We start from the raw sequence: 26,081 nt of genomic DNA on the forward strand, positions 1-26,081 counted from the left end.
AAAAGTTTGGTGAATTTTAAAATTATTAATTATTCCCTAAAATTCCAAAAGTATGGTTTTTGGCAGTTTTAAATGTCCCATAATTCCCTAATGGAACTAAAAATCATGAAACTTTTTTTATTAAATACTATAGGAAATTAGAAGCCTAGCAAAATTGGTTTGGTATTTTTAGCATTTTTCTATAATTTTCTGGGAATTCTCAAAGTCCAGAAGAAAAAGAAAAAAAGAAAACATGCTACAGGATTGGGCTGAAACTGGCCTGGGTTGGCCCATTTACTGGCGAAAGCGCGCCCGCGCTGCTGGTTTTGCAGAAAGGCCCCTATTGGTTTGTATAACTGGAAATGAGTCACGGCGCTATTTCCATGTCTCACTGACACGGTACAAAAACATCCCCCGAGTTCTATTTCTTCACCGCCCGAAGTCCACGACGGCGAACAGCGCAGGGCCGAGCTCCGGTGAACTTGTACCGGCCGGATTACTTGATGACGGTTGCTCTACTTCAGTTGAATCCAAATTCAAGGCCTAACAATCATTTCCCCTCAACTAATTTCACGAACCGCGCTCTTACCTGCTCTGTCCACGGTGACCGTATGATCAACGGCCAAACCAACGCGTTCCCGGCGATCTAAGGTAGCTTAGCTCAATCGAGTTGGTCGAGGAATATCACGGGCACACAAGAACACTAAAACAAGGGGGCAGAGGGTATGCACTACTAGAAATATGCTTATTTAAGACATACATTTTTAGACAAATATCAGTGCATTTTATAGAAGCGTCTTTTATCATATGGTGCTGAGTAAGGTAAGACGGTTTGTTGGACATCCGTCTTTAATGAAGAAGGTTTTTGAGACAGATATATGGTTGGAAATGTCTTATATTGATTTAATACAGTGTGATTTTGAAAACCGTCTCAAATAAATATACCTTTTGAGGCATTAAGTTTACAAGAAGTGTCTTTTATTTTGGTTAGTATATTAGACACTTCTGTTTATGAAACCATCTCAAATAAAGATATTATTAGAGTCATCTAGACTATACAAAATTGTTTTAGATGTTAGTGAGTATACTAGAAACTTGTAAACATAAATCTGTCTCGTATGATATTTCTGATAAGACATATTGTGAAAAAATGTAGTCAATAGTAAATTCTGATTAGATTGAATTAAATATTTTTTGGAATTTAAAATGAACTAGTTAGCTGACTGTATGTTCGTACGGTTTCTATATATCATATAGGTAAATTTTTTTGCTTAAATAAGAAACTTCTTCAAATAAAATTATATATTTGAAATATGATTATTTTTTATTTTCTCATTAACAGTATATTTATAGTTATAATATCGTCTCTTTGTACGGTATAAGCAATCTGATAAGCGGTGGTTAATGCCACGTATATTTCTCTTTATATCCGTATTGCACATATATACAATACGTTTTATTAATATAGCGGTGGTTAATGCCATCTCCTGCGTCCGACGCCCATCGCCGAGGCTGAGAGGCAAGATCCGTCGTCTTCAGTGCCCTCGGTGCGGCACCCCAAACTCCCAGGCTATGCTTTTGTTTATGTTTTATTGTCATTTCATGATTCATGACATGGCAGGCTCCAGGCTATGCTTTAGACATTTAATCAGTATATTCAGCTCAAACGAAACGGGATCTAAACCGGAGGGTTAAGTCTCACATCATACTATATTTAAAGCACCAGTTTCAATGGTCGTCCCGCGTCATTTTTTTACAAATAACCCCTCACCGCTATTTCAAATTAATCCGCTGCACGCCTATAGATGGTTGTTCACCAAAGAGTTGGGCTGATCTTACAGCTCATCTCTAAGCGGGGAATTTGCTATTTTGTCACTCTCAGTTGTGGACTTCTCTATTTTACCACCAGACCCACAAATCATAGACACAAATGATCTCACAAGTCATAGACAGAGTGTCACATAATAGCAGTGAGCCCACGTTAAAAGGGCTATAATAGCAATTTTTTCTCTCCAAGCCCACACCTGCTGGCACAACGAAACTCTCGAGGGGGCATGCTTCCAATTTTCTGCAAGTCGAGACCGCCATCGAAGCACCGGCGCCAACGAAGACTTGAAGAGGGCTAAAACGAAAAAGATGCCAGGATACAAAAATTTCCCACTCCACTCAAATTAAAACCCTAGCGGCAAAACCTTCGCTCTGCACCGCCGTCGCCTGCTCCCGTCCCGCCACCACATCCGCCCAGGAGCTCGCCGTCGGGGAGGCTGCTCGAGGAGCCGCGCTGTCTCTCCCGCGCCGTGACCTTCGCCCTCGCCGCCGCCATGATCTACGCGAGTAATGCCCCACTCCCTCCCTCACATGTCTGTCTACTAACCTAGCTTCTCTGATCCGTCGTTTCGTGAGCAAACTCGTCCCGTGTCGCTTCCCTGTAGTCTCCGGCGAGGTGCCGGACGAGCCGGTGGTGTCGAAGAAGTCGGGGCTTCTCTTCGAGCGGCGGCTCATCGAGCGCTACATTGAGGTCCATAGCTTGGCCTCAGATCTCGCACTGCAATTTTTTTATTGGGATTGGGAAAAATGTTTGTGCTAAATTCATGTCATGGTGGCGATGCCCAATGTTTATGCTAAATTCATGTCGTGATGGCGATGCCCACGACATTGCAGGACCATGGCAAGTGCCCCATCACCAAGGAGGAGCTTACTATGGATGATATTGTGCCGGTCAAGACCAACAAGGTATGGTTTCTCTGGTATGCTATCAATATGTTGAGTCAAAGTTTCCAGTAGCATGTGGTATGGGCTTTAGAGTATCAGTAGGCAATATGTGTTTCACAATGTTGCTCTTGATACTAAGTGAGGAAGGCGATGAGCATCGGTAGCGAAATTATGTCTTGTATGGTTGCTCTCGTAGTTGTTAAGGCGTCGCTTAAGCGGTAAGGCGAGCCTGGCCTGCAAGGCATCCCGATCGCCTTGCCTGGACGTGTAAGGTGTCGCCTTAGCAGCAGGGCATCTCCAAGGTGTCCACGGGGCATCTATGGGGTGGCACCTTGGCCAAATGGTAGGGTTTAGGAGGGGATTTACCAGGGCATAAGCGCTCCCAAAGCAGTGCAGCTGCCTTAGTGGAGCAATGGATACAGGCTCCCGATGTCCGCCGGCTGCACGCAGCGCAGCCGCTGGGCCCCGACACCGTTAACAGTTCACTATAGGGGAGAGGAGAGCGGGAGGCACGCATGAAAGGTCGCCGGCCGATGTGCGGAGGACTGGAGGCGAGGACGCGAGGCTACTGGCGGGATGGGAGCCACCGACACGCACCTGAGCCTGCGTGTCGAGCGTGAGTGGGGGAGGGATCAATTTGTTTCCACTGCATAAGCTTTTGTGTAAAAGAAAGCACATAAAAGGTTGGTAGGTTAGGGATCGATTTGTTTCCACTGCATAATCTTTTGTATATCGATATTTTCATTGGTTGGGCAGTGTTTTCACTTTAACTACCTAGATACATGTGTTAAAAAATGATGTGGAGTTGTAGTTTACTTTTATGGGACTATAATGACATATACATGGTCAATCATAGATCCATTTTAGGTTCTTTAGTGTTTTCTTTTCTGATGATGTTAGAAGACCCTATCCAAGTAGCTGAAAAAGACATGTTCAAGCTTCATTTGCTATTTGCAATATTTTTTTAAAAAATGAACTTATGAAATCCACGAAATAGCTTCACCCGATATTTTTATCTGCACCTGTAAAAGTTAAAATTTTAGATTGCTATGCTAAACTTTCAAGAACTATATTGATATGTTTTTGAATCAATGGTGGAATTTGATGTTGTGCACTCTGTTTATACTTCTGCATCCACATCGATTAGTGTTTCTGATTAGGACAACAACATATATTGTATACTCATTAACTACCTTGATAGTCTCATATACACCTAAAGTATTTTATTACTGCTGTCCCAATCCGCCAAAACTCAAGAACTACATTCTTTACAGGTCGTGAAGCCCAGGCCTTTGCAGGCTGCAAGCATTCTAGGACTCCTTGGGATTTTTCAGAACGTAAGGGGTCCAGTTATCTTTTCTGAGCTTATTTTAGAATGTCTAAAATTTGATTATGAGGTGTTGTCAACCTTTCTTTGTTTTGTTAAGTGTGGTGTTATCGAGGTAGGTAAAAGCAAAAAAAGTATGTGCCAAGGTATGGCACAACATAACTGTCTGAATGCACTCTGACTGCACCACACTTGCTCAGGCACGTGCCTTTTTGGGTTTAAGTGCGATGTATCACGTGCATTTTCTGTGCCTTGTTCCTAAGGATATTAATAACCATGCATCTCAAGTGCCTTTCTGGGCTTATATTTGAAAGTGAACCTGATATCTGACCTTATTTTAAGAATAAACTAAGTGAATCTAACAACTGACCTTATTTGGGAATCACTTGAAATACTTTGATTGCCATTACTACCCATGGATGCACTGATCATCATGATACTTAATATCTCTGTGATACACATTATTATTACTATGGCATGTCCAAAGATGCAAATCATGATTCTATAGCTCTTCCCGAACTTGTTTTTCTTGAATTTTGCAGGAGTGGGATGCTCTCGTGCTTTCTAATTTTGCTTTGGAGTAGTAGCTACACACAGCAAGACAAGAACTTAGTCATGCGCTCTACCAGGTCTTACATTCACTTATTTATATCTCTGTATCCTGTCTAATTATATATTACAATTTGCTTGGAACATTTTATCAATGTTTAATTTTATAGCATAGCTGAAGTCTTTAATTTTGGATTTCAGTATATCAAGGGTTATTGATGTACTATTTCCATCTCATGTCACAAATTTGGCATAAGGAATGGGTATTCGTGGCTACGAACTGTGTTTGTTTCCACATATTATACATGTACAATGGAACAGTTGATAATAGTTTTGCATGAACTATTGGCGTTGGCTATCTAAAAGGACAGAAAGGCAGACATGAGCAACAGATCCCGCTCCATGGGCTGAAATTGGGATTCGTGATGGTCAGCTAAGCATACCTTCGCCTTCAAATTTGCGTAGCTTCTTTTTTATTCTGCAAGTTGTTTGGTCTGCTGTTCAAATGCCTTATTATTCTGCGAGCTGTTTTAAGACTGGGCCTCAATATTTTTTCCAGGCAGAAAGTGCTACTGCCGCTCTCAACTGTAGCGGTGTGGTACTGGGATCCTTGCCAATAAGGTAAAACTCTGACTGATCTTCTTACGCTTTTCATTGAGGAAGGAGCTCTTCTGGGCGGTTGGATAACAGAGTCGTTCTAGTGTGTTTTCAGGGTGAGCCCGTCCAAGACGCCCGTGCGTCCCCGCACCCCTCGCCAGCTGATGTCGTCCTAGGTATACATACAGGAGGTGCTGACGATGGCACTGCTCATATATAAGTAATAGAGATAGACATGTATGAAAAGGGTCTTTTGTTTTCAAGTAGTGTGTAGTTGCTGTTACTTTTAACAGCTGATGCAATCTGGATGAGTCAGCTATGAATGCCATACTGGAATCTGTTGCACTTTTGTTGATCATTATTATTTTGCAATCCAGGCTAGGGATTGAAGAAGCACTTGAAGAGGCTCAATGCGCCCAAGCATTGGATGCTCGACAAGCTTGGCAGAGCTTTTGTAAGTAAACAATATTTTCTAGCTTTGGTACCTACAATCTTCTATACTTCCCCATTTGTCTGATGCTTCAGGGAGAAGATCCTAGCTTTATAAACTTGTAGATGCATGTTATGCGGCCATGCCATATGATCTGCGGATTAATAGCTCGCAATGATATACTATTGTTCAATTAGCCATAGGTTGTTTCGCTACATGTATTTTGTAACAAGTCTTTCCTTGGATACTCATCAACATGTATATCTCTGGTTAACTTCAATCTGTACTTGAAATTGTGGTCCTATAGAACTCAGTGGAAATGGAGTTCTTCACAGAGTACAGAGAGGCAAGCCAGTACCAGACGGAGTAGTTGATGCAGCTTTAAACACCCTATAAGGTATCCTTGCCAAATTTAAGTTCCATTCTGGTTGAAGCTTCTTTACTTCCTTGTCATGAAAGAGATCATTTCCACCCTTGCTACAGATTGTCAACTCGGTTGTGATGAATCTTGTTGTTCTTGAAGATGGTTGCCACATCCAAGGTTCTGTTGTATGTAATAATGTTCAGCTGCAAGAACACAGGCTCTTTCACAGGACTGCTGGAAAAGAGCTATGGAGGTTGAACTGAAGTCAATTCAAGAAAATCAGACCTGGGAGATTGCTGATCTGCCAAGGGATCACTAAGGCTATAGGACTCAAATGGGTTTTCAAAGTAAAGAGGGATCCAACATTAGTGTGAACAATTGTATTTTAGTTTAGATTTAGAGTACACTTATGTATGAGTTGTTTGACAATGCTTATTTATGAGACATTAAAAGGTACTTATTTATATTATATTAATTATAATGTTGTTCAATATATGTTTATGTATATTTCTCTTTCAAATTATTATAACGTGATATCTGAAAAATGATTATAAATTGAAGAATGTACTGCCGTGTAAGTCATTTCGTTTAAATCTTAATAAGACGGTCACCAAAATGTCTAATATCAGTCTCCTAAATAAGACAGTTTCTAAAACGTCCAGTATTAGTCACCTAAATAAGATGGTTTTCCTATTGTAATCGTCTATTATTGTAGGATATTCGAGACGGTTTGATAAATACTTTATGACTTATAATGTTTGTATTCTCCGCGGTTCTTTAGAAGAAGTGTCTTAAACAAATACATAATTTAAGACGGTTTATCGGACAAAATGACATAAACAAATACCTTTTACAGACGGTTATAAATTAAAAATTGTCTTATATAATATCTTTTTAAGACGGTTTATAACCATCTTAAATGTGGGACATCTTTTACGACTCCATCAAATTTGGACACTTCATAAGCGTCTTAAGAACTGAAAATTAATCGTCTCATATAACATGTTTCGTAGTAGTGATCAGCGGACCTGAGACGAGCTGACCACGGCGAGGTCACACCGCTCGGTGTTCTTGGGTGATTTGGGGGAAATCCCAAATTGGGGAGTTCTAGTGGATGATTCGAGGCACTGGTTGCTCTGCTGGGTGCACAATCACTACTACAAATCGTGTTATATGAGATGGTTAATTTTTAGTTATTAAGACGCTTATGAAGTGTCCAAATTTGATGGAGTCGCAAAAGATGTTCCATTGTTAAGATGGTTATAAACCGTCTTAAAAGATATTAAATAAGACATTTTTAATTTATAACCGTCTAAAAAAGGAATTTGTTAAGTCATTTTGTCCAATAAACCGTCTTAAATTATGTTTTGTTTAAGACACTTTTTCTAAAGAACTGTCGAAAATACGAACATTATAAGTCACAAAATATTTATCAAACTGACTAGAATATCCTATAATAATAGACACTCGCAGCAGAAAAACCATCTTATTTAGGAGACTGATATTGGACGTTTTAAAAACCGTCTTATTTAGGAGACTGATATTAGACGTTTTGAGAAATGTCTTATTAAGATTTGAAATGACTTACTTGGCAGTATATTCTTCAATTACCATATTATAATAATTTAAAAGAGAAAAATACATACACATATATTTAATAACACTATAATTAATATAATATAGATAAATACCATTCAATATCTCATAAATAAGCATTGTCAAATAACTCATATATAAGTGTACTCTAAATTTAAACTTGCTCATCAACTGTTTGTGCTAACATTGAGCCTATGTATATATAAATTCATGTCTCCACACTTGTGCGACCACCAAAATTTGAGTTCCATTCCATCTTTCATCGATGGCATCATCCATCGTTTCATCAATTCATCATCGTCGATGGCATCATTCACCAGTATTTCTGTGCATCTTCTGCTCTGAATCCTGAGCCTTGACCACCCGCAATAACATGTCAGCATGTTCAGCAGGCTACTGCTTCGGCTGCAGCTGCAACAGCACAATAGCCACAACAGCTTCTGTTAGTGTTGTTTGTTGCAAAAGATTATGTATTCAGTAATAACAAACAATGGTTATTTAGGTTGCCAGGCTAACCACTCACACTGATCTAATTTAGTAGCAAACCGGTTCCAAATGGTGCTGTTTAAAACTGATTACATGCAGTTCCTGATAGCCTTTTATATTGTGACAGTCCCCTAAACCATCAATAGAATACTTTAATGTTCACTCAAAGAACCACCATGTTTCTTTCTGATATGCACAGAGACTAAGCTAGTAGCGATGATAGCAAGGACGAAAACGATACCTTTTATCTGTACATGTATATTGGAAATGTTTTTCCAACTTTTCTTTGTAGGCCTCACACTGAAAACAACACCTTGTGAAAATGGGTCCATGTAATCAACAAGTCTAGTTCAGAAGAACCTCCAAGAGTAATCATCTGAAACCATATCGTTTGTTAATACAAAAACTCATTTGAACAAGTGCAGCCTGCCTCATGACCAAAAGATAAAACCAAGTTAGGTGACATATTGCAGTACCGGCCGCTCGCTGTAGCCTTGTTATGGGGTCATCATCGGCCGTTGTGTTTTCCTTGCTTTTAGGTTCTGTGATCACATATGACCAAGTTATTTGTACATCACAGAAAATATTTTACAAGAAAGTTAAGCTGCATTTACATTACGCTTTCCATATAATATAACCCAAGAGAGTTCAGTTCAAGAGTAATAAGGTCAGTTAATCAAGAAAAATAATGTATAAGGTTGAATGAAGTACCAGTGTTGCCATTTCCAGCTTGTTTGCACCCATGCTGTTGGATATTAGACGAGGCAGCAGGTGCAGGTTCAGTCTTCTTCGGCTCTACCTTCCCTTGTGGAAGTGAAACATCAGCTAGTAATTCCTCAGAACTTGGCCTTTCAACTTGTTCAGGGATAGCTGTGTCTTTTGTACTTGCTGGACTGGCTTCCTGGGAAGCTACGGAGCTGGGTTCAGTTGTATGATTTGAAGTAGCAGGACACGGAATGGCATTAGCATTGCACCCATCTCTCATCTTGTCAGATGCTACACTGCTCCCCACCTTAGCAATTGGATTGTCAGAATCCTTTGTGCTGTTGGATTTGGCCTCTACCTCAGGACCTCCAATAAATGTTTCCTTTGCGTCAGATAATTCTTCCAGGTGCTGCTTCTGTGAGGTGAATGTAGCACTCTCCTTCTCCAGAGCTAAATCACTCTCTTCCCTTTCGCTGTTGTTTTTATCGGTATCATTCATATTTTGAGTAGTATCAGCACCTTCTTGGCTCTCACCGCCTGCGCAAGGGCTACAAGTCCAAGTTTTAATCAGTATAAAATTTAGGTCTATACCAAACAAGTGTCATACGATAAGTTACATTACCTGAAAGTGGAAGCCAGATCTTTGAGGTCACTTGGTGGATCTGGAAGAATAAAACAGTGTTCAGTTGCTAGTTGGAGAGCAGGAGACATCTCTGATATAGCTCTCTAAAATTCTTATTGATTGTTATGCCTAAATCACTATGTACCATAAGCATATCGAAGAAAATAAAGTTTCACTGCAAGAAACTCAGCATCGGTGGCTACAGAATGAACAAAAACACATGTTAGGAACTATTACCAGTTACTAGGCCTCGAGAGCTGCTACTCTACGTAATCGTTTAGTTGCCTGCACTCGTCTCTCACGACACCACGATTGTCCATTCACTGCCAAGCACGAGTACTGAAATTGTCATCGAGTCCGTGACGGTGGCAGCTGGCCAGCACGCCAGCACATCTCCTATCTCCTTGAATGACTAATGACCTGAACAGAAACGAGTGTAAATTGCCACGAACTGTGTTACAAATTAATTGGCATGTGTGTTTAATAGTTTAATATACTTCGGTAAACAATTGATGGTGGCTGATTGTAGATTTGCTGACATTTTGGTCCGATGGCGGTGATAGAGGAGCTGCAAACTTTTACTCTCCTAGATGAAATTAAAGCGTGTTATCACTCGGTTAGTCAGTTAACTTCATTTGTATCTTCGTATTTATCATAAATTTTTTTATTTATACATTAGACGACGATCATAATCATATAATAAGCTAATTTGGTAAAAAGAATGCTAGATTTAGCCATACCTTCAATCTTTTCCGTCCTCCGCCACTGGTGAAACCCCATAGCTATGTCCTGGGCATGGTTGAGCCTGAGATCCTCGACGGCCACGTGCACCCCCTCCCCGAAAACAGATCCTCAGGCCCCTCAAAGTCGACGGACGACGTCTCTCGTGCATCGACCGGAAGCGCCTGCTCCTCCGCAGTGGGCTCCATCTCGACATGCACCTCCCTAACCGCCGCCAACACCATCACGATCTTCGCCACCCACCTCAGCCCGCGCCATCATTGTCGCATCTCTGTTTCTGCGCGGAACAAGCTGGTGACGCTGCCACGGTGGCAGCTAGGGTGTCCCCCATCGCCGATGCAAACGCGAAACCCTATGGGATAGGGGTAGAGCCGGAGCCGCAAAACCTCCAGATGCATGAGTTTGGAAATTACGAGGATTTCAAATGCGGTGGGAGGTCCAATCTGGTGGAATCGACGGGCTCCGATCGAGCTCGATTGGGGATTTCGGGGCTGGGTCATCAGAGTGGGCCCAACGACTTGATCTTGATCTGAGGTGGGGCGGAGGCGAGAGAAAAGTTAAGCGGTTCGGGGGAGGGAGTTCGTACCTAGGGGCAGGGCGTCAGAGCATCCTTGTGTGCACGGAGGGGTCCAGGAGGAGGTAGCAGGGCATCGTTGTGTGCACATCAACGGTGCAGGCCGCGGAGAAGCAAACAACACAGAGCATGAAAATGGTACAATACGTAACTACATGTGTTGTAGTGTATGCCCCTGTATTAGTCTATCTTTCTCATGCATCTATTAAAAGAATAGTTACACACTTAAAGAAAATGGCACATCTAACTCACAATATCCAACAATTAACCCTAATCCACTTCGTACGTAAATGACAGGAAAAAAACAAAATGATGATTTAGGTCTGTTGTGTGGCACATTAATGATCGGGTCGCATGTGGATCCATTTTAATATATATATCAAGTTGTAGAGATAAGTTTTACATTTTATATCAAATATATTGCCAAACTAAGCCAAATTCAATATTTACTATGTTTTTTCACAATACGTCTTTATTAGAAATATCATACGAAGACGGTTTCATATTTAGAAGTGTCTAGATACTCACTAAAATCAAAGACAGTTCTTATAGTCTAGACGACTCTAATAATATCTTTATTTGAGATGGTTTCATATACAAAAGTGTCTAATATACTGACCAAAATCTAAGACAATTGTTGCAATCTTAATGACTCAAAAGGTGTATTTATTTGAGACGGTTTTCAATAACAATCTGTCTTAAATTAATATAGGACATTTCTTACGATGTAACTGTCTCAAAACACTTCTTTTATTTAAGACGGATCACTAACAAACTGTCTTAGCTTACTCATCACCATATGATAAAAGACGCTTCTACAAAATACACCGATATCTGTCTTAAAATCTATGTCTTAAATAAGCATATTTCTAGTAGTGAATTACTTAGCGGAGCAGGCAGGGTCGGTAATTTATAGCAGGCTTGAGCGGTGGCCAGTGAATTTGAGAGAGACGCACGGCGGCCGGAGAAGAAGAAGGTTACTGGCGCGGTGATTCGTGGCCTATTACCGTGGCAAGCTCTCCAACGACCATCGGACGGCTAACGTGAGTCACGACGGTGAGGTTAACGTACCAAGGCACGTGGAGCAAGGCCATGAAGAGGCTATCTCTGGCGAACCTATCCAAATCCACCATGGTCTGCTCGGGTACGGTGGCCGGAGTAAAATAGTGGCGGGAGCGTATCCACGGCGTCATATTTATGGATCCCCGGTGTTATCCAACTGATCCGAGCGCGAATCACCACGGCGATAGCACGAATCTGCGCAAGGCTCGTCGGCGGCGAGGGGATCAGAACCTGATCCTATCTGTTACTATACCATGGGATTGTTCTTCAGTTAACCTGACAGCCCAAGTTTGGGCCGAATTTCCTCCTGATTTTACATGGCAACAAGACCATTGTTCTGTAGCAAAGTTGTAGCCTAATAGGTTAGCTCCAACTTTGCTACATCGTGCCCCCACAAAAAGTCACAAGATCTTGCTTAAAATTGAGCCCTAAGTTCATCCAATCCCACTGTTAGTCTGAATTCAGGCTTAGGGTAGTCTGACAGCCCATCTTTGGGCTCATGTTTCTCCAAATTCTTCATGTGACCATGGTTTAATATCTATAGAAAAGTTATCCTCCTTTTATTGCTCTACAAACTTGATGTGTTGACCTAGGGCAAAATCTTCACAATTTGGAAGATATAGGGCTTCAAAGTTGAGCCAATTCATTAAAATTCATAGTTAATAGAGTTTAAGTGGGACTTTTGCAAATAAGTCCAAATCTCAAGGTTTAATTTGCAAATCCACATACATGTGAATCATATGACTTAAGATAACCTAATTTCATGGTTTTTGCACTTAGGTCCAAAAATGTGCACATTTTGCATACAACCCCTTAGGGTTTCAATCTAGGGTTTTCCAGGGGTCTATTTAGGTTTTTTGGTGCTTCTAGGGTTTAGATCCTACTTAAGTCAGGGGTGGTACGGGGTTCATTTCTCTTATTACAACAAATGTACATGTTGGGGGCCTTCGGCTTCCGAAGGTCCTCAAAAACATGATTTAACAATGTTTCTGGAGTATAATACATGAGCAGGTACCTTCGGACTTGGACCCTTCGGAATTGAATCAAAATCACAGTGTCAAGAAGCACAAGGGATACGAAGGATGGAACAGAGCCGAAGCTGTACGCAAGGGGGCTTCGGCATGATAACAGAAAAGGAAACCGACTTAAACGGGAAAAGGCTATCTAGACCCCGATGAATTACTATAGAGTTATTAGCAAATGTAAAGGGCATGGGTGTAATTTTACATGGGCTGCGTCCCGTGCCTATAAATAGATGAACAGTACTCCCGTACTATTGACGCTGACTTGGCATTTGCTTTGGTGCCACGCTTGTACTTTTACCTTCTTCTAAGCCGAAGGTATATTTGTAATTTGTTATCATTTTTATTTTTCCATAATAATGAAAATAGAAATGAGTTAATGATAATATTTAAGTGTTTATGTTATTATTCATACTTTGTATGAATCCTTCTTCATCATTTGTTGCACTTACGAAGGTATGTCCTTCATAACCTTCGTCCAAGACTCATTATATCTCGAGGGAAATAATGCTTCGAAGGATGAAGGACTTTTAACGTTTAACAATTTATGTGTTGCCTTGTTCTTAATTCATAGCATTTAAGGACAAGTCCCCAACACTGGCGACCACCTCCGGTGAACCCTTTTCGACCACCTTCGGAAGGCATCGACCTTCGCCATGCCGCCAAAGAAAGCTTCGGCGACAGGGGCTGCCGCTCTGCAGCCGCTGGACCCGAACCAGGAGACCCTTTCTCTTCGAGAGGCCCGAAGCCAGAAGAGGAAGGCCACCAGTCCAACGCCTCAGGAGGACGAGTTGGACCAAGAGATCAGGAATATGGAGATGCTTCATCAGCAAGTGCAACGGAAGAAGGAAAAGATGGCTCGACTAGCTAGCCTGCAAAGGCAGATAGACGAAGCCTCTGAAGAAGTTCGTCATCTTGCTCAAGATGAGCAAAATCGAAGGCCCCAGCATAGAGAGCTTCACCAAGAGGGCTTCGTCAACGAGGATGACTGGTATGAGGATTTCCATCATGGAAATTTTGCCTTTGATGATGCTTCTCCTCTGTTAGCAGAACTGCAGGCTACACCTTGGCCCCCGTCTTACAAACCACCTCAGCTCCCCATGTATGACGGAAACTCAGATCCGAAGCAATTTCTGATGAGCTACGAAGCAACCATATCTTCATATGGTGGCAATACTGCAGTCATGGCGAAATCCTTCATCATGGCAGTAAAAAATGTTGCACAAACCTGGTACTCCTCTCTTCGTCCAGGAACAATCACATCATGGCAAAAGCTGAAGGACATGCTTATCACCAGTTTCCAAGGGTTTCAGACGAAACCGGTCACCACTCAAGCTTTGTTCCAGTGCACCCAGGATCACGAAGAATACCTTCAGGCGTATGTCCGAAGGTTCTTACGACTGAGGGCACAGGCGCCAACGGTGCCCAATGAAATTGTCATTGAGGCCATGATTAAGGGGCTTCGGCCAGGACCTACAGCCCAATACTTCACCAGGAAACCCCCTCAGACCCTGGAGAAACTGCTTTAGAAGATGGATGAATACATCCGTGCTGATAATGACTTTCGACAGAGAAGGGAGGAAGCTTACAGATTCTCCAAAATGACCAGGGGCTTCGGAGGGAGAGTCCACCCTAGGCACGTCAGATCAATTCATTCCACTCAGAATGATGACAGGGGAAGTCAGCAACAGAGGCCGCAATATTCCTCCCAGGCTTCGGGGCAGCAACAGAGCTATCCTCGGCTCCCAGCTCCAAGGGGCAGAGGCGCCAGGGGCTTCGGAGGAAGGTTTGGGGATCAGCCCAGGAAAATTTATTGCCTATTCTGTGGTGAGGACAAGGGCCATACTACCAGGATGTGCCATGTCACCATCCAGAAACAGAAAGAGACAACAGAAGCTGCAGTCCAACAGAGCCAGCCGAAGCAAGTTATGCATACTACTTTGTACCATTCACCGTACATTCCAGAGTATGTGGGTAACCATCCTGCAGCTTCTGTTGCTTCGGCAAGCCAACCTCAGGCATCTTGGCAACAGCTTCCACCTCCACCACCAATACAACGAGGCCAGCAGCCAGAAGGGAGCCAGCACACTCATCAGCAACAAGACTTCAGAGAGGAGTCCGAAGCTCACACAGTCAACAGTACTGTGCCAGAGTCGAAGCACATCTACTAGAAGATATCCTACTTCTGAAATAGTTCTTGCATTCGTTATGATTTTTCTTTTTTAATAATAAGGAACAATCATTGAAAGCCTAAGTTTTTCTTGTCGTTTTCAATTTCTTGTAACAGCTTCGTTTTTGCCATAGTGAAAATATATCTTCTCCACATACTTACGGAATCCAAAAAGTTGCCGAAGCATGAAAACTCGTTCTTAAGAGCTCGTGGCTACAGAAAGTATCTCCGAAGCTACAAAAAAGTCGTTCTACGGAACGCAGTGTAAGTTTGCCGAAGTTACAAAAAGTCGTTCCTAAGGGAGCGCAGTGTAAGTTTTCTGCTCAAAAGTCGTTCCAAAGGGAATGCAGAGCTTACAGCGAAAAATAAACGCTGATTCCGCCGAAGTATAAGGCGAAGCGCGAAAAGTCAACGCGAATACCGCCGAAGTAAAAGGCGAAGAAGCTCCTAAGGGAGGCTTACAGCAAAAAGTCAGCGCTGATACACCGAAAAATAAGCGGTGAAGCCAAAAAATAAACGGCAAAAAGATTGTGTGCTCTACTGTGGCAATGTGTGTGTATCTTTGGCACAAATATCATTTTGCATAGCATAACATCATCACATCATTTGCATAACATAACATCATACATCATATTGCATCAATGGCATAAGAAGGGGATACAATGTTGATCTTCGGAGATTGTTTCGAAGAAGCAGTGCCAAGGCACAAAATAAGTTTTGAAGAAGTACAGCTTCGTCAACTCTAATATGACAAGGAGATCTATTGCTTACAAAGCATAATGTTTTACGGAGACTGGATGTTTTTACGAAATATGGATATTCTTCACGAAGCATGAAAAGAAGGGAAGGTGTTTTTTCGCCGAAGGTTCAAAAACGGTATGTACGTAAAGTTTCATGCATCGTAAAGAATTGAGTTACAAGCAGCTTATATATTACATTCAAAATTATAAAAATACTACACACTTTGTTCAGCAAATATTACATTCCAAATGTTTTTACAATAACAGCTATTCTTCTTTTAAAACTGCTTCCGCAGCTTCGTTTAACAGTCGAGAAATAGCTTCATCCAAAATAGCTTCAGCCATTTTAGTGATTTCTTCCTCTCTCTTTGCTTCTGGGTCGGCCGTTGGCTCGAAGGGCTCTAGGGAAGGAGATAGCTCAGGTGCGATAGAAAACGTAAATAAGTCCGAAGTCACAAAAATAAAACATAAAGGTAAAAGTTAATAAGCAATACCTATCCGCCTTTCAAGTTCCACGGCTTTCTCAGCTGTCTTCGTCGCTTCTTTTGCATCATGAGAATCTTTTTCACTCTTTTTTATTATCTCGTGCGCCATCTCTCGGCCGCCATTCTCCCAGATGTCAGTAAAGAATTTCCCGCCAACTAAGCTTGCTTCGGCCGAGGGGTCTTTTGTATCTTCAATAGATAATGCAGCTTCAGATTGGGCCAGAATCTTCACATGTTCGCATCCTGCCTTCTCCAAAATAGCCGCAATTCCCCTGGCACCTGAGAAGGCGCAGACATCTCCACGGCCACTCAAAACTTCCTCAAAGGCTTCGGCTTCGCCGTTAATCCAGTCGATTGGACCTTCAGGATCGCCCAGTACGAAGTTGTCTTCATTCGAATATGCGTCAATATTGGCGAAGCTGGTTTTTATCCTTTGTACACATGCTACAGATTTTTCATAGCATCTTTCTTTTGAAGAACGAAGCTCCACAACTGTTTTTTCCCAGTAATTTTTCCAGTAGTCACTGGCGTCTCGGTCAGCTTCGGCAATTGCACATTTTAACTTCGCTTCAGCCACCTGTTTTTGAAGATCTTCAATTTCGCACTTCTGGGCTTCAGCTTGGGCTTTGGAAGTAGCTTCGTCTTCTTTTATTTTATTCAGCAATGAGTTTAATATTTCATCTTTCTCAAGACCTTCGTTCCTTAGCTCAATCACTTCGGAACAAAGGTTATTCAAGGCCATAGTACACCCCTCGTCTTCAGCGCTTTTTTGCGCCCTGAGGGCGTTGCTAAGAATAAGGCCCTGCAAAAGGAGTGCGGTATTAAGTATAAGCAAATGGAAAAATTTTGTTTTAAGTACAAAAATCTTATTCCCTCACCTTTAAGCTGTTGTATGCTAAGTTGTCAGCCAATTCATCTTTTGATAACACTGAGAGCCTGTCTTCTAGCGTCAGGAATCCGAAGCTTCTGCCCATCTCACGGCACACAGAAATTTCCTTGCTGTCTGGGAGACAATACAAGAAATCTTTTTCTCCGCTGCCGTTGAATATTAATGCCCCCTTTGGATATTTTAATTTCTGGGCATAATATTGAGCTTCTCACTTTTCCTCTTCAAATAGCTTTTTGCTCGAAGCATGTCGTACAATGTAATCAGGCACTCTGGAAGATGCTTCGGGAGTTGAAGAGAGAGTTTTTTCAGGCAGAATTTGCTTTGTAGCCTCTTTTTTCGTTTCTTCTCCGGTTTTCAAGGATTTCTCCTTGGCGGGCTCTGAAGACCCAGCTTCAGCCACGGTCTGGCTCTTTGTAGCTTCGTCTTCGGATGTTTTTGTCTCAATTTGTGTTTTCGGCACTTCGGCAGTCTTCTTCGGAGTGGTGCTTGAAGATTTTATTGTTTTCAGCACATCTAGTACATTGACCATCCTTTTCCTCTTGGGAGTCGCCGTGAGATATTTTTGTGCCTTCGGCACTGTCAGTCTTGCCGAAGGGCTTGTAACTTCTAATATCTTTGTTTTCTCAGCCTCTATTTCTCTAATATTATCAGCCTTTTGCATCATGGCTGGCTCTTCATTCTTTTGTGTAAGAGCAGGTCCTTTGGCTTCAGTAGCTGTAGAGGTCTCACCACCAAATTCGGGCACTGTGGCCGGTTCGATGAAGCGCGGTCGGTGAGTAAGGACCTTTGCCTTTTTCCTCTTTGGCGCGGGCTCACTTAGAGCAACTGAAGCATCACCTTTCCCAGAAGTTGCACTCTTTCTCTTTTGCCCTTTCAGCGGGTAGCGGTAATCAGGGTACATAAACCCAATAGCGTCGAAGACTCTATTCAGCCTCTTCTTCTTCCGGCCTCCGAAGGTCGCAGATAGCGCATTATCTTCTGCCTTTGAATATGGTCCAAGCAGTTCGTCACTTGTAGCTTCGATGCACTTCAGCCAATCATCATCTGGCTCAATAAATTTACCTTCATATCTGAAGGTGTATTTCAACCTAACCAGCCCACCTTCGTCAGACTTGCTGATAGTTTCCTTTGGCATTTCCCATTGCTCTACAAGCGGCCACACTCTGAAGGCTATGTGCTCCTGAACTAAATCCCTCGTCCCGATGAAAGAGCAGATTATGCCGAAGGCCTTTTGGCATTCTTCGGCTGCTTCATCAATTTCCACCTTCGGTTTCCGAAGGCCGAAGCGCTGCCAGATAGGACGCATGATAATATCTTTAATGTCTTCTCGTGCCTTTAAATCGTTTTTCATGTAAAACCATTCCTTCATCCAGTCCCCAGGCCATCTTTTTCGGAAGGTTGGCACGGGGCAGCTCGAGCCAGAGCGAACGACGAAGCTATAGCAGCCAAAATTGTTATGATATTGCTCCTTGCCCCAGGGTTTCGTCTCATATAACAGTTCATGCATACTACAGAAACTTTTTGCATTTGGCTCCAAGCCCTGGCTCCTCACGGCCCAGACAAAGATTCCCATTCTTATGATTGCTTCGGGAGTAATTTGATGAAGGTAGACCTGATAGATCTTTAAAACCTCAACCACAAATTCGCTTAAGGGGAACCGAAGTCCAGCTTTGAAAAAGCTTCGGAAGATCACGACTTCATTCTCTTCGGGAGTAGGCATAGACTTCTCTCCGTCATCTGCCCTCACAGTAGACATATCTCGAAAATATCTCCCCCTCATATTGTCAAGGTGACTCTTCTTAATAGTTGATTTTCCGAAGACTGTGTGACTTGGTCGCCACGGTCGATCTTCGGAGTCTTCACCTCCACTTTCCATATCATAACTGTCACTTTCACTAGTGTCTTCAGATAAACCTTCTAAAATCTCCCTTGTGATCTTCTCTGTATTCGTCTTTGCTATCGATTCAAGAAACCCAAGATTATTCTCCTCAGAAAGACTCAGCCTTGTTTCGGCAACAGCTTTCTTATCTTCAGACATCTTCGGAAATGTTGGAAAAGGTGTTCTCAAAGCCGAAGCTTAGAATATTTAAAAAAACCAAGCAAGTGTTGGTGTGCAAGAGCTAAAATTTGGGAAAGCACGAGCAGATGACAAAGAGCGTGCCAAATGAGCTCGCGGTGTGTTCTTATTTATACGCCCAGTGTGTTGCAAGTGGGAGGGCCCCGCTTGTCATTGACTGTTGCTATTCTAGCAAAGGGAAGGTGTTTTTTCGGACCTTCGGCTTAAGGCCTTCGTCCGTATTGCAATCTGAATTTATCATTCTAACAAATTAATATTGCGAGGGGCTACTGTTGGGGGCCTTCGGCTTCCGAAGGTCCTCAAAAACATGATTTAACAATGTTTCTGGAGTATAATACATGAGCAGGTACCTTCGGACTTGGACCCTTCGGACTTGAATCAAAATCACAGTGTCAAGAAGCACAAGGGATACGAAGGATGGAACAGAGCCGAAGCTGTACGCAAGGGGGCTTCGGCATGATAACAGAAAAGGAAACCGACTTAAAGGGGAAAAGGCTATCTAGACCCCGATGAATTACTATAGAGTTATTAGCAAATGTAAAGGGCATGGGTGTAATTTTACATGGGCTGTGTCCCGTGCCTATAAATAGATGAACAGTACTCCCGTACTATTGACGCTGACTTGGCATTTGCTTTGGTGCCACGCTTGTACTTTTACCTTCTTCTAAGCCAAAGGTATATCTGTAATTTGTTATCATTTTTATTTTTCCATAATAATGAAAATAGAAATGAGTTAATGATAATATTTAAGTGTTTATGTTATTATTCATACTTTGTATGAATCCTTCTTCATCATTTGTTGCACTTACGAAGGTATGTCCTTCATAACCTTCGTCCAAGCCTCATTATATCCTGAGGGAAATAATGCTTCGAAGGACGAAGGACTTTTAACGTTTAACAATTTCTGTGTTGCCTTGTTCTTATTTCATAGCATTTAAGGACAAGTCCCCAACAGTACATATATTACAATTTACACGAAGCTAAAAAGTCTAGGAAATTCTTATCTAAAAAGTCTTGAGTTTCCCAAGTAGCTTCATCTTCCGTCTGTTGGTTCCACTGTATCTTGTAAAACTTGAGAGTTCTCCTTCGGGTAATCCTGTCCTTTTGATCCAAGACTCGAACAGGATGTTCTAAATAGGTCAAGTCTGGTTCTAAAGCAACATCTATTACTTCAACAGTTCGATCTGGAACCCGAAGACACTTCTTTAATTGAGACACGTGGAACACATTATGTACAGCAGACAATGTTTCGGGTAACTGGAGTCGGTATGCTGCTGGTCCACATTGTTCAAGAACAGGGAAAGGACCAATATACCGGGGTGCAAGCTTCCCTTTTTACCCCGAAACGTGATACACCCTTCATTGGTGAGACTTTCAGGTAGACATAATCTTCAACTTGAAAGTACAAGTGTTTGCATCGCTTGTCTGCATAACTCTTTTGACGAGCTTGAGCTTCCTTCAAATTATGAATTATTCGTTGAACCTTTCCTTCTGCTTCCTTTACCATATTAGGCCTGAAGAAACATCTTTCACCTAGTTCAGACCAGTTTAACGGAGTACGACACCGTCACCCATACAAAAGCTTCAAAGGGTGCCATTTTAATGCTCTCTTGATAGCTATTATTGTACAAGAACTCCAAAAAAGGTAAACAGTCATCCCATTTCTGTGGGAATTCCAGAACACATGCTCGCAACATATCTTCAAGTATCTGATTTACTCTCTCAGTCTATCCACTAGTTTGGGGATGATAGTCCGAACTGTGGAGTAATTTAGTACCCAAGGATTTGTGAAGTTCTTCCCAGAACTTGGATACAAATTGAGGTCCACGATCCGACACTATTGTCTTTGGAACACCGTGCAAACTGAGGATGTGAGCAATATACATCTGGGCATAAGTGAGGACCGGGTAATATGTCTTGACTGGCAGAAAATGAGCAATCTTTGTAAGCCGATCAATTATAACCCAAATAGAATCATACCCTTTTGCAGTCGTGGGCAATCCCACAATAAAGTCCATGCTTATATCCTCCCATTTCCAAGTTGGGATAGGTAACGATTGCAATGGACCAGCATTTTTCATATGTATGGTTTTGACACGTCTACAAGTGTCACATCTTGCCACATAGCGTGCGATTTCAATCTTCATCTTTGTCCACCAATAAAGCTGTTTTAGATCATGATACATCTTAGTGCTTCCAGGATGAATAGAATAGCAACTAAGATGTGCTTCATCTAGAATTTGCTGGCGGATCTCCTCATTCTTAGGCAGAACTATGCGGTTGTTAAACCATACAACACCTTGATCATCTCTTCTGAAACAGTTGGCTTTATCGGCCGCTATTTTCTCATGAATGTGTTTCATACCCTCATCATTTCTTTGGGCATCAATTATCCTTTGCAGAAGGACTGACTCAAGCTTCAAGTGATTTGAAGTTCCATGTTGAATCATTCCCAGGTTCAACTTCTCCATTTCTTGGCATAACGTAATGTCAGAAGTCTTCGTCGTCAGACAATGGCAGGAAGCCTTGCGACTTAACGCATCTGCCACTACATTAGCCTTGCCTGGGTGATAGTGAATCTCCAGTTCATAATCCTTAATAAGCTCAAGCCATCTCCTCTGCCTCATGTTCCACTCTGACTGGGTAAAGATGTACTTTAAGCTTTTATGATCTGTATAAATGTGACATATATTTCCTAGCAGATAATGACGCCATATTTTTAGGGCATGAACCACAACAGCTAACTCCAGGTCATGAATTGGATAATGTTCCTCATGCCGGCGCAACTGCCTTGAAGCGTAGGCTATCACTCGGCCCTCTTGCATTAGAACACAGCCTAGACCGCTGCATGATGCGTCATAATACACATCAAAGGGCTTTTCAATGTTCGGTTGAGCCAATACCGGAGCAGTGGTCAATAATACTTTCAGTTGCTCAAACGCTTCATTACATTTTGAAGACCAATTAAATTTGGTATCATTCTTCAATAAACTTGTGATTGGTTTCACAAGCTTGAAAAAAATCTGGAATGAATCGGCGATAATAACCAGCCAGTCCAAGGAAACTTCGAACTTGATGTACAGTGGTTGGGGGTTTCCACTCCAAAATATCCTTGACTTTGCTGAGATCCATCGCAATCCCCTTGGCAGATAATACATGTCCCAGAAATTGGATCTCCTCCATCCAGAACGGACATTTACTGAACTTAGCATATAATTGGTGCTCCCTTAAGCGCGTTAATACGATCAGCAAATGCCGAGCATGCTCCTCTTCATTCTTGGAATATATCAAGATATCATCAATGAATACCACCACGAATTTATCCAACTCGGTCATGAATACCGAGCTCATAAGATATGTGAAGTGGGCAGGAGCATTTGTTAGTCCGAAATACATTACCAGATATTCAAATAATCCATACCGCGTAGTGAATGCGGTCTTGGGTATATCTTCGGGTCGGATACGGATATGATGATAACCCTACCTGAGGTCAATCTTGGAAAATACCCGAGATCCGGTAAGTTGATCAAATAGGATGTCAATCCGGGGAAGAGGGTACTTATTCTTGATGGTGACCTCATTAAGGGGTCTATAATCCATGCACATCCGAAGTGTTTGGTCCTTCTTCTTGACAAAGATGGCTGGACAACCCCAAGGTGATGAGCTTGATTGGATGAATCCCTTTTCTAGTAGATCTTGTAATTGGATCTTGAGTTCTGCCAATTCATTCGGAGGCATTCGGTACGACCTTCTAGAAATAGGAGCCGTACCGGGCTTTAACTTAATCACAAATTCTACATCTCTTTTTGGAGGCAATCCAGGCAGATCTTCTGGAAAGACGTCCAGGAATTCACATACTACCGGAATATCTTGGATCTCCGGTATGATGGCTTCATATACTCTACCAAATGGTTTAGCTAGAATAGCTACAGAGATGGACAAGAGAACCTCTTCTTGGCCATAACTCAACCTGATGGTTCTCAGATCAGTGTTGAGGATTGCTTTATGCTGGGCTAACCAATTCATGACCAAAATTACATCTATATCTTGGCCTTTTAGAACAATCATGTTTGTGGGAAAGTCCCGTTCAGCCAATGTCACGGGCACATGGTAAGCCACCTCTTTAGTGAATATTTGTCCCCCAGGCAAATGAATTATAAACCCTTCCCTTGATTCATTGTATGGAATGCAATGTTGCTCCACAAACTTCTTGCTTATGAATGTATGTGAAGCACCAGAATCAAAAAGAATAACTGCAGGGTGATTGGCCACGAGAAACGTACCCATCATAACCGGTTCTCCTTTCGGTGTCGTGGCCACTTGCGTATAATAAATCCGCCCATTTTTCTTCATATTTTTGCCCGCGGTATTGTTCGTCGCATTTCCCTTGCCTTGAGTGGAACTCCCTGAACTCTGCTGATTATTTGATCTATTATGCTTTGGATATGGACAGTCCTTGATAAAGTGTCCGGACTTTCCACAATTAAAGTAGCCTGTTGAAGAGCTTGGGAGGGCGGGGAAACGAGTACCAGGGGCACTCGGCTCATTTGTTGAGGTGGGGGTAGCAGCAGGACGTATAAAGATAGGTTGTTTGAAAGGGTAGGAGGGTGGACGTGGTGAAGAACGATTCTGATTAAAAGGCCGGATTACCAACCTTTGTCTCTTCTCAGGCCCCTGGTTGGGCCTGTCGCCTCCATAGCCCTTCGATTTTCCTGGGCCTGCATATTTGGCTTCGACTACCAGTGCCGTGCTGAAAGCCCTGCTATAAGATAGATCGAGGCAGGTGGCCATTTTTCGCTGCAGCCGGTCTTTAAGACCTCTCATGAAGCAATTTCTCTTCTTTAGATCAGTGTTGACTTGATCAATAGCATACTAGGACAAGTGGTTGAACTTATTGAGATACTGTGTGACAGTATCTCCACCTTGTTTGAGCTTCATAAATTCTTCCTGTTTCATATGGAGCACCCCTTCAGGAATATAGTGCTCCCGGAAAGCCAGTTTGAATTCGTCCCAGGTAATTTGATGACTAGCAGGCTGGATAGCCACATAATTTCCCCACCAAGTGCTGGCAGGGCCTCGCAACTGTTGCGCCGCAAATAAGGGCTTTTGAGTCTCCGTGCATCGGAGGAGCCCAAACTTTTGTTCGATAACTCGGATCCACTCATCCGCTTCAAGAGGATCTTTAGCCTTGACAAATAATGGGGGACGTGTCTCCGAGAAGTCCAAATATGAAGTTTCGCGGGGTCCTTGCGGATACGCTCACCCGCCTTGCTATTGCATTTGTTGTCCCGCCATTTCCCGCAGAAAGTGGGTGTTATCGGCTATTGCATTGACTAAGGCAGCGATAGCCTCAACCAAGGTTGGGGGTACTGGTGGCGGGTTAGGAGTAGCTTCCCTCCCATGGGAGGTTCCCGCACCATCCTGTCCACGAGTCCTGGACGTCATCTGAGGCAAAGAACATTTGGAAAATATAATATGCCAAAGCAAACCATCCATTTTACATTACTTAAAAGGGTAATGATACAAACTCGAATTTACAACAGGATTACATTACCTATTACACATTATTACTATCTCTATACTACACTACTCTAACTTCTTATCACTTTTGGTAGCTTCGCTATCGGGTGTAGGAGACCATTCGTCGACCAGATTCATTGAAGGAGGAGGCCTGAAAAGGTCTAGTTCCCCTCCAAGGGCTTCACCCGCTGCTCCAGAAGGTCTGGCTCCCATTCCGATAGGATCCGCAGGTACGTTAGGGTGCAGTTGTGAATACAATACATGAACTTCCTCATGTAGTGTATTATAGTAAACCTGCAAGTTATCCACGACTGTGCTATGCTCCTCCACGCGGGCTCGAGCTTTGGCTTCCTTGGCCCAAGCCAGCGAACGTGAGTTAACAGCCCAATCGAGCGCTAAATCTCGTTCAGCAAGTTGGTCTTGCAGGTGGCGGATGTCAGTTCTCAACTCGTTTATTCGCTGACCATCCTCGACCCATACTTCGTTCCTGTGACGGAGCTCCGACCAAAGCTGTTCTACTTGAGCTTCCAGATCTCCGATAGGATCATTGCTACCACTACTACTGTCCTCATGCCTTGGAGCTAGTTTATGGCGAGGTACGCCAATGGGTCCGGTAGACTTGCGCGCGGTTTTTTTGTGCGCGGCGGCATATCTCCATGAGGGGGAAAATCTTGTTAGCATAGTTTTTAGTATGATGCATGTATAATTACAGAATCAACCTTAGTTGATTCACAACCTTCTATACATTGCACTCTACTATCTGGTCTTTAAAATAAGTACTTCAGAAGGTACTTAGATAAGAAGGAAAGAAATTTTCTAGATAAGTCTTTGAAAATGTCTCATAACATCTGTAGAGATGGGCTTCGCTCCAATACCAGCTGTGACAGAACCTCCTAAGTCATTAGGCCCACCTACAATTGTCCTTGTCTAACGGACCTCAGACAACCCTGTAGGTGCACCTGATCACTTGACAAGTTCGTTATCTGAATTCCTTACCTTGCCCAAGAGTGTTTCACCCATCACGCAGACATTACAATACATCGGAGGTACAAGAATGCGGAAGGATTTACAATAACTTACATTATTTTAAAGTAAAGAAAGAGTTATATTATTACAGACCAGAACAAAATATAAGGGTGCTGAGTATTATTATTACATAACCTGGGAGGCAAAAACCCCTCCCGAATAACAGCAAGAGTTTTTCTTAACGGAGGACCCTTCCTCCCGCAGCTTCAGTCTTGATTTTCTTCTTTTGGTACCACCTTGGAACAGAAGCAACACAAGTTTGTTGCTTCTTCACCTAAAACAACATGGGACAAAGCCCTGAGTACGAAATGTACTTTCGCAAGTCTTACCCATCAAAATAAAAGACTCTCAAGGATATGCTGGCCTTTAGGAGTCAAGGTATGGCTTATCAATATTCAAAGACTCTGT

The 26,081-nt window shown here is 42.4% G+C and overlaps 1 protein-coding gene and 1 long non-coding RNA gene across 2 annotated transcripts; one reads left to right on the plus strand and one right to left on the minus strand.

Moving 5' to 3' along the window:
- Window positions 1-2,138: 2,138 nt before the first annotated feature.
- LOC111591315 (uncharacterized) lies at window positions 2,139-2,702 on the plus strand. Its single transcript, XR_002750479.1, has 3 exons — window positions 2,139-2,313; window positions 2,412-2,497; window positions 2,641-2,702. It is a non-coding gene; the product is annotated as an uncharacterized lncRNA (long non-coding RNA).
- Window positions 2,703-8,390: 5,688 nt separating this feature from the next.
- On the minus strand, window positions 8,391-11,815 carry LOC103653769 (uncharacterized). Its single transcript, XM_020552188.1, has 7 exons — window positions 11,690-11,815; window positions 9,692-9,779; window positions 9,513-9,566; window positions 9,368-9,407; window positions 8,752-9,293; window positions 8,517-8,582; window positions 8,391-8,416 (listed from the first exon to the last, which is right to left on the minus strand). The coding sequence occupies exons 1-7, from the start codon at window positions 11,813-11,815 to the stop codon at window positions 8,391-8,393; spliced, it is 942 nt and encodes a 313-aa protein (XP_020407777.1).
- Between the last annotated feature and the right edge of the window lie 14,266 nt (window positions 11,816-26,081).

Source organism: Zea mays, chromosome 4 (assembly GCF_902167145.1).
Source record: "Zea mays cultivar B73 chromosome 4, Zm-B73-REFERENCE-NAM-5.0, whole genome shotgun sequence".
Lineage (NCBI taxonomy): Eukaryota > Viridiplantae > Streptophyta > Magnoliopsida > Poales > Poaceae > Zea > Zea mays.

What these genes read in the sequence shown, in the direction of transcription:
- LOC103653769 (XM_020552188.1), bottom strand. Translation starts at nt 11,815, where the DNA reads ATGGTGGATTTGGATAGGTTCGCCAGAGATAGCCTCTTCATGGCCTTG. An exon ending in TTCAGTACTCGTGCTTGGCA is followed by an intron (nt 9,567 to 9,691) that starts GTGAATGGACAA and finishes TTCATTCTGTAG; the next exon opens with CCACCGATGCTGAGTTTCTT. An exon ending in GATCTGGCTTCCACTTTCAG is followed by an intron (nt 9,294 to 9,367) that starts GTAATGTAACTT and finishes TTGGACTTGTAG; the next exon opens with CCCTTGCGCAGGCGGTGAGA.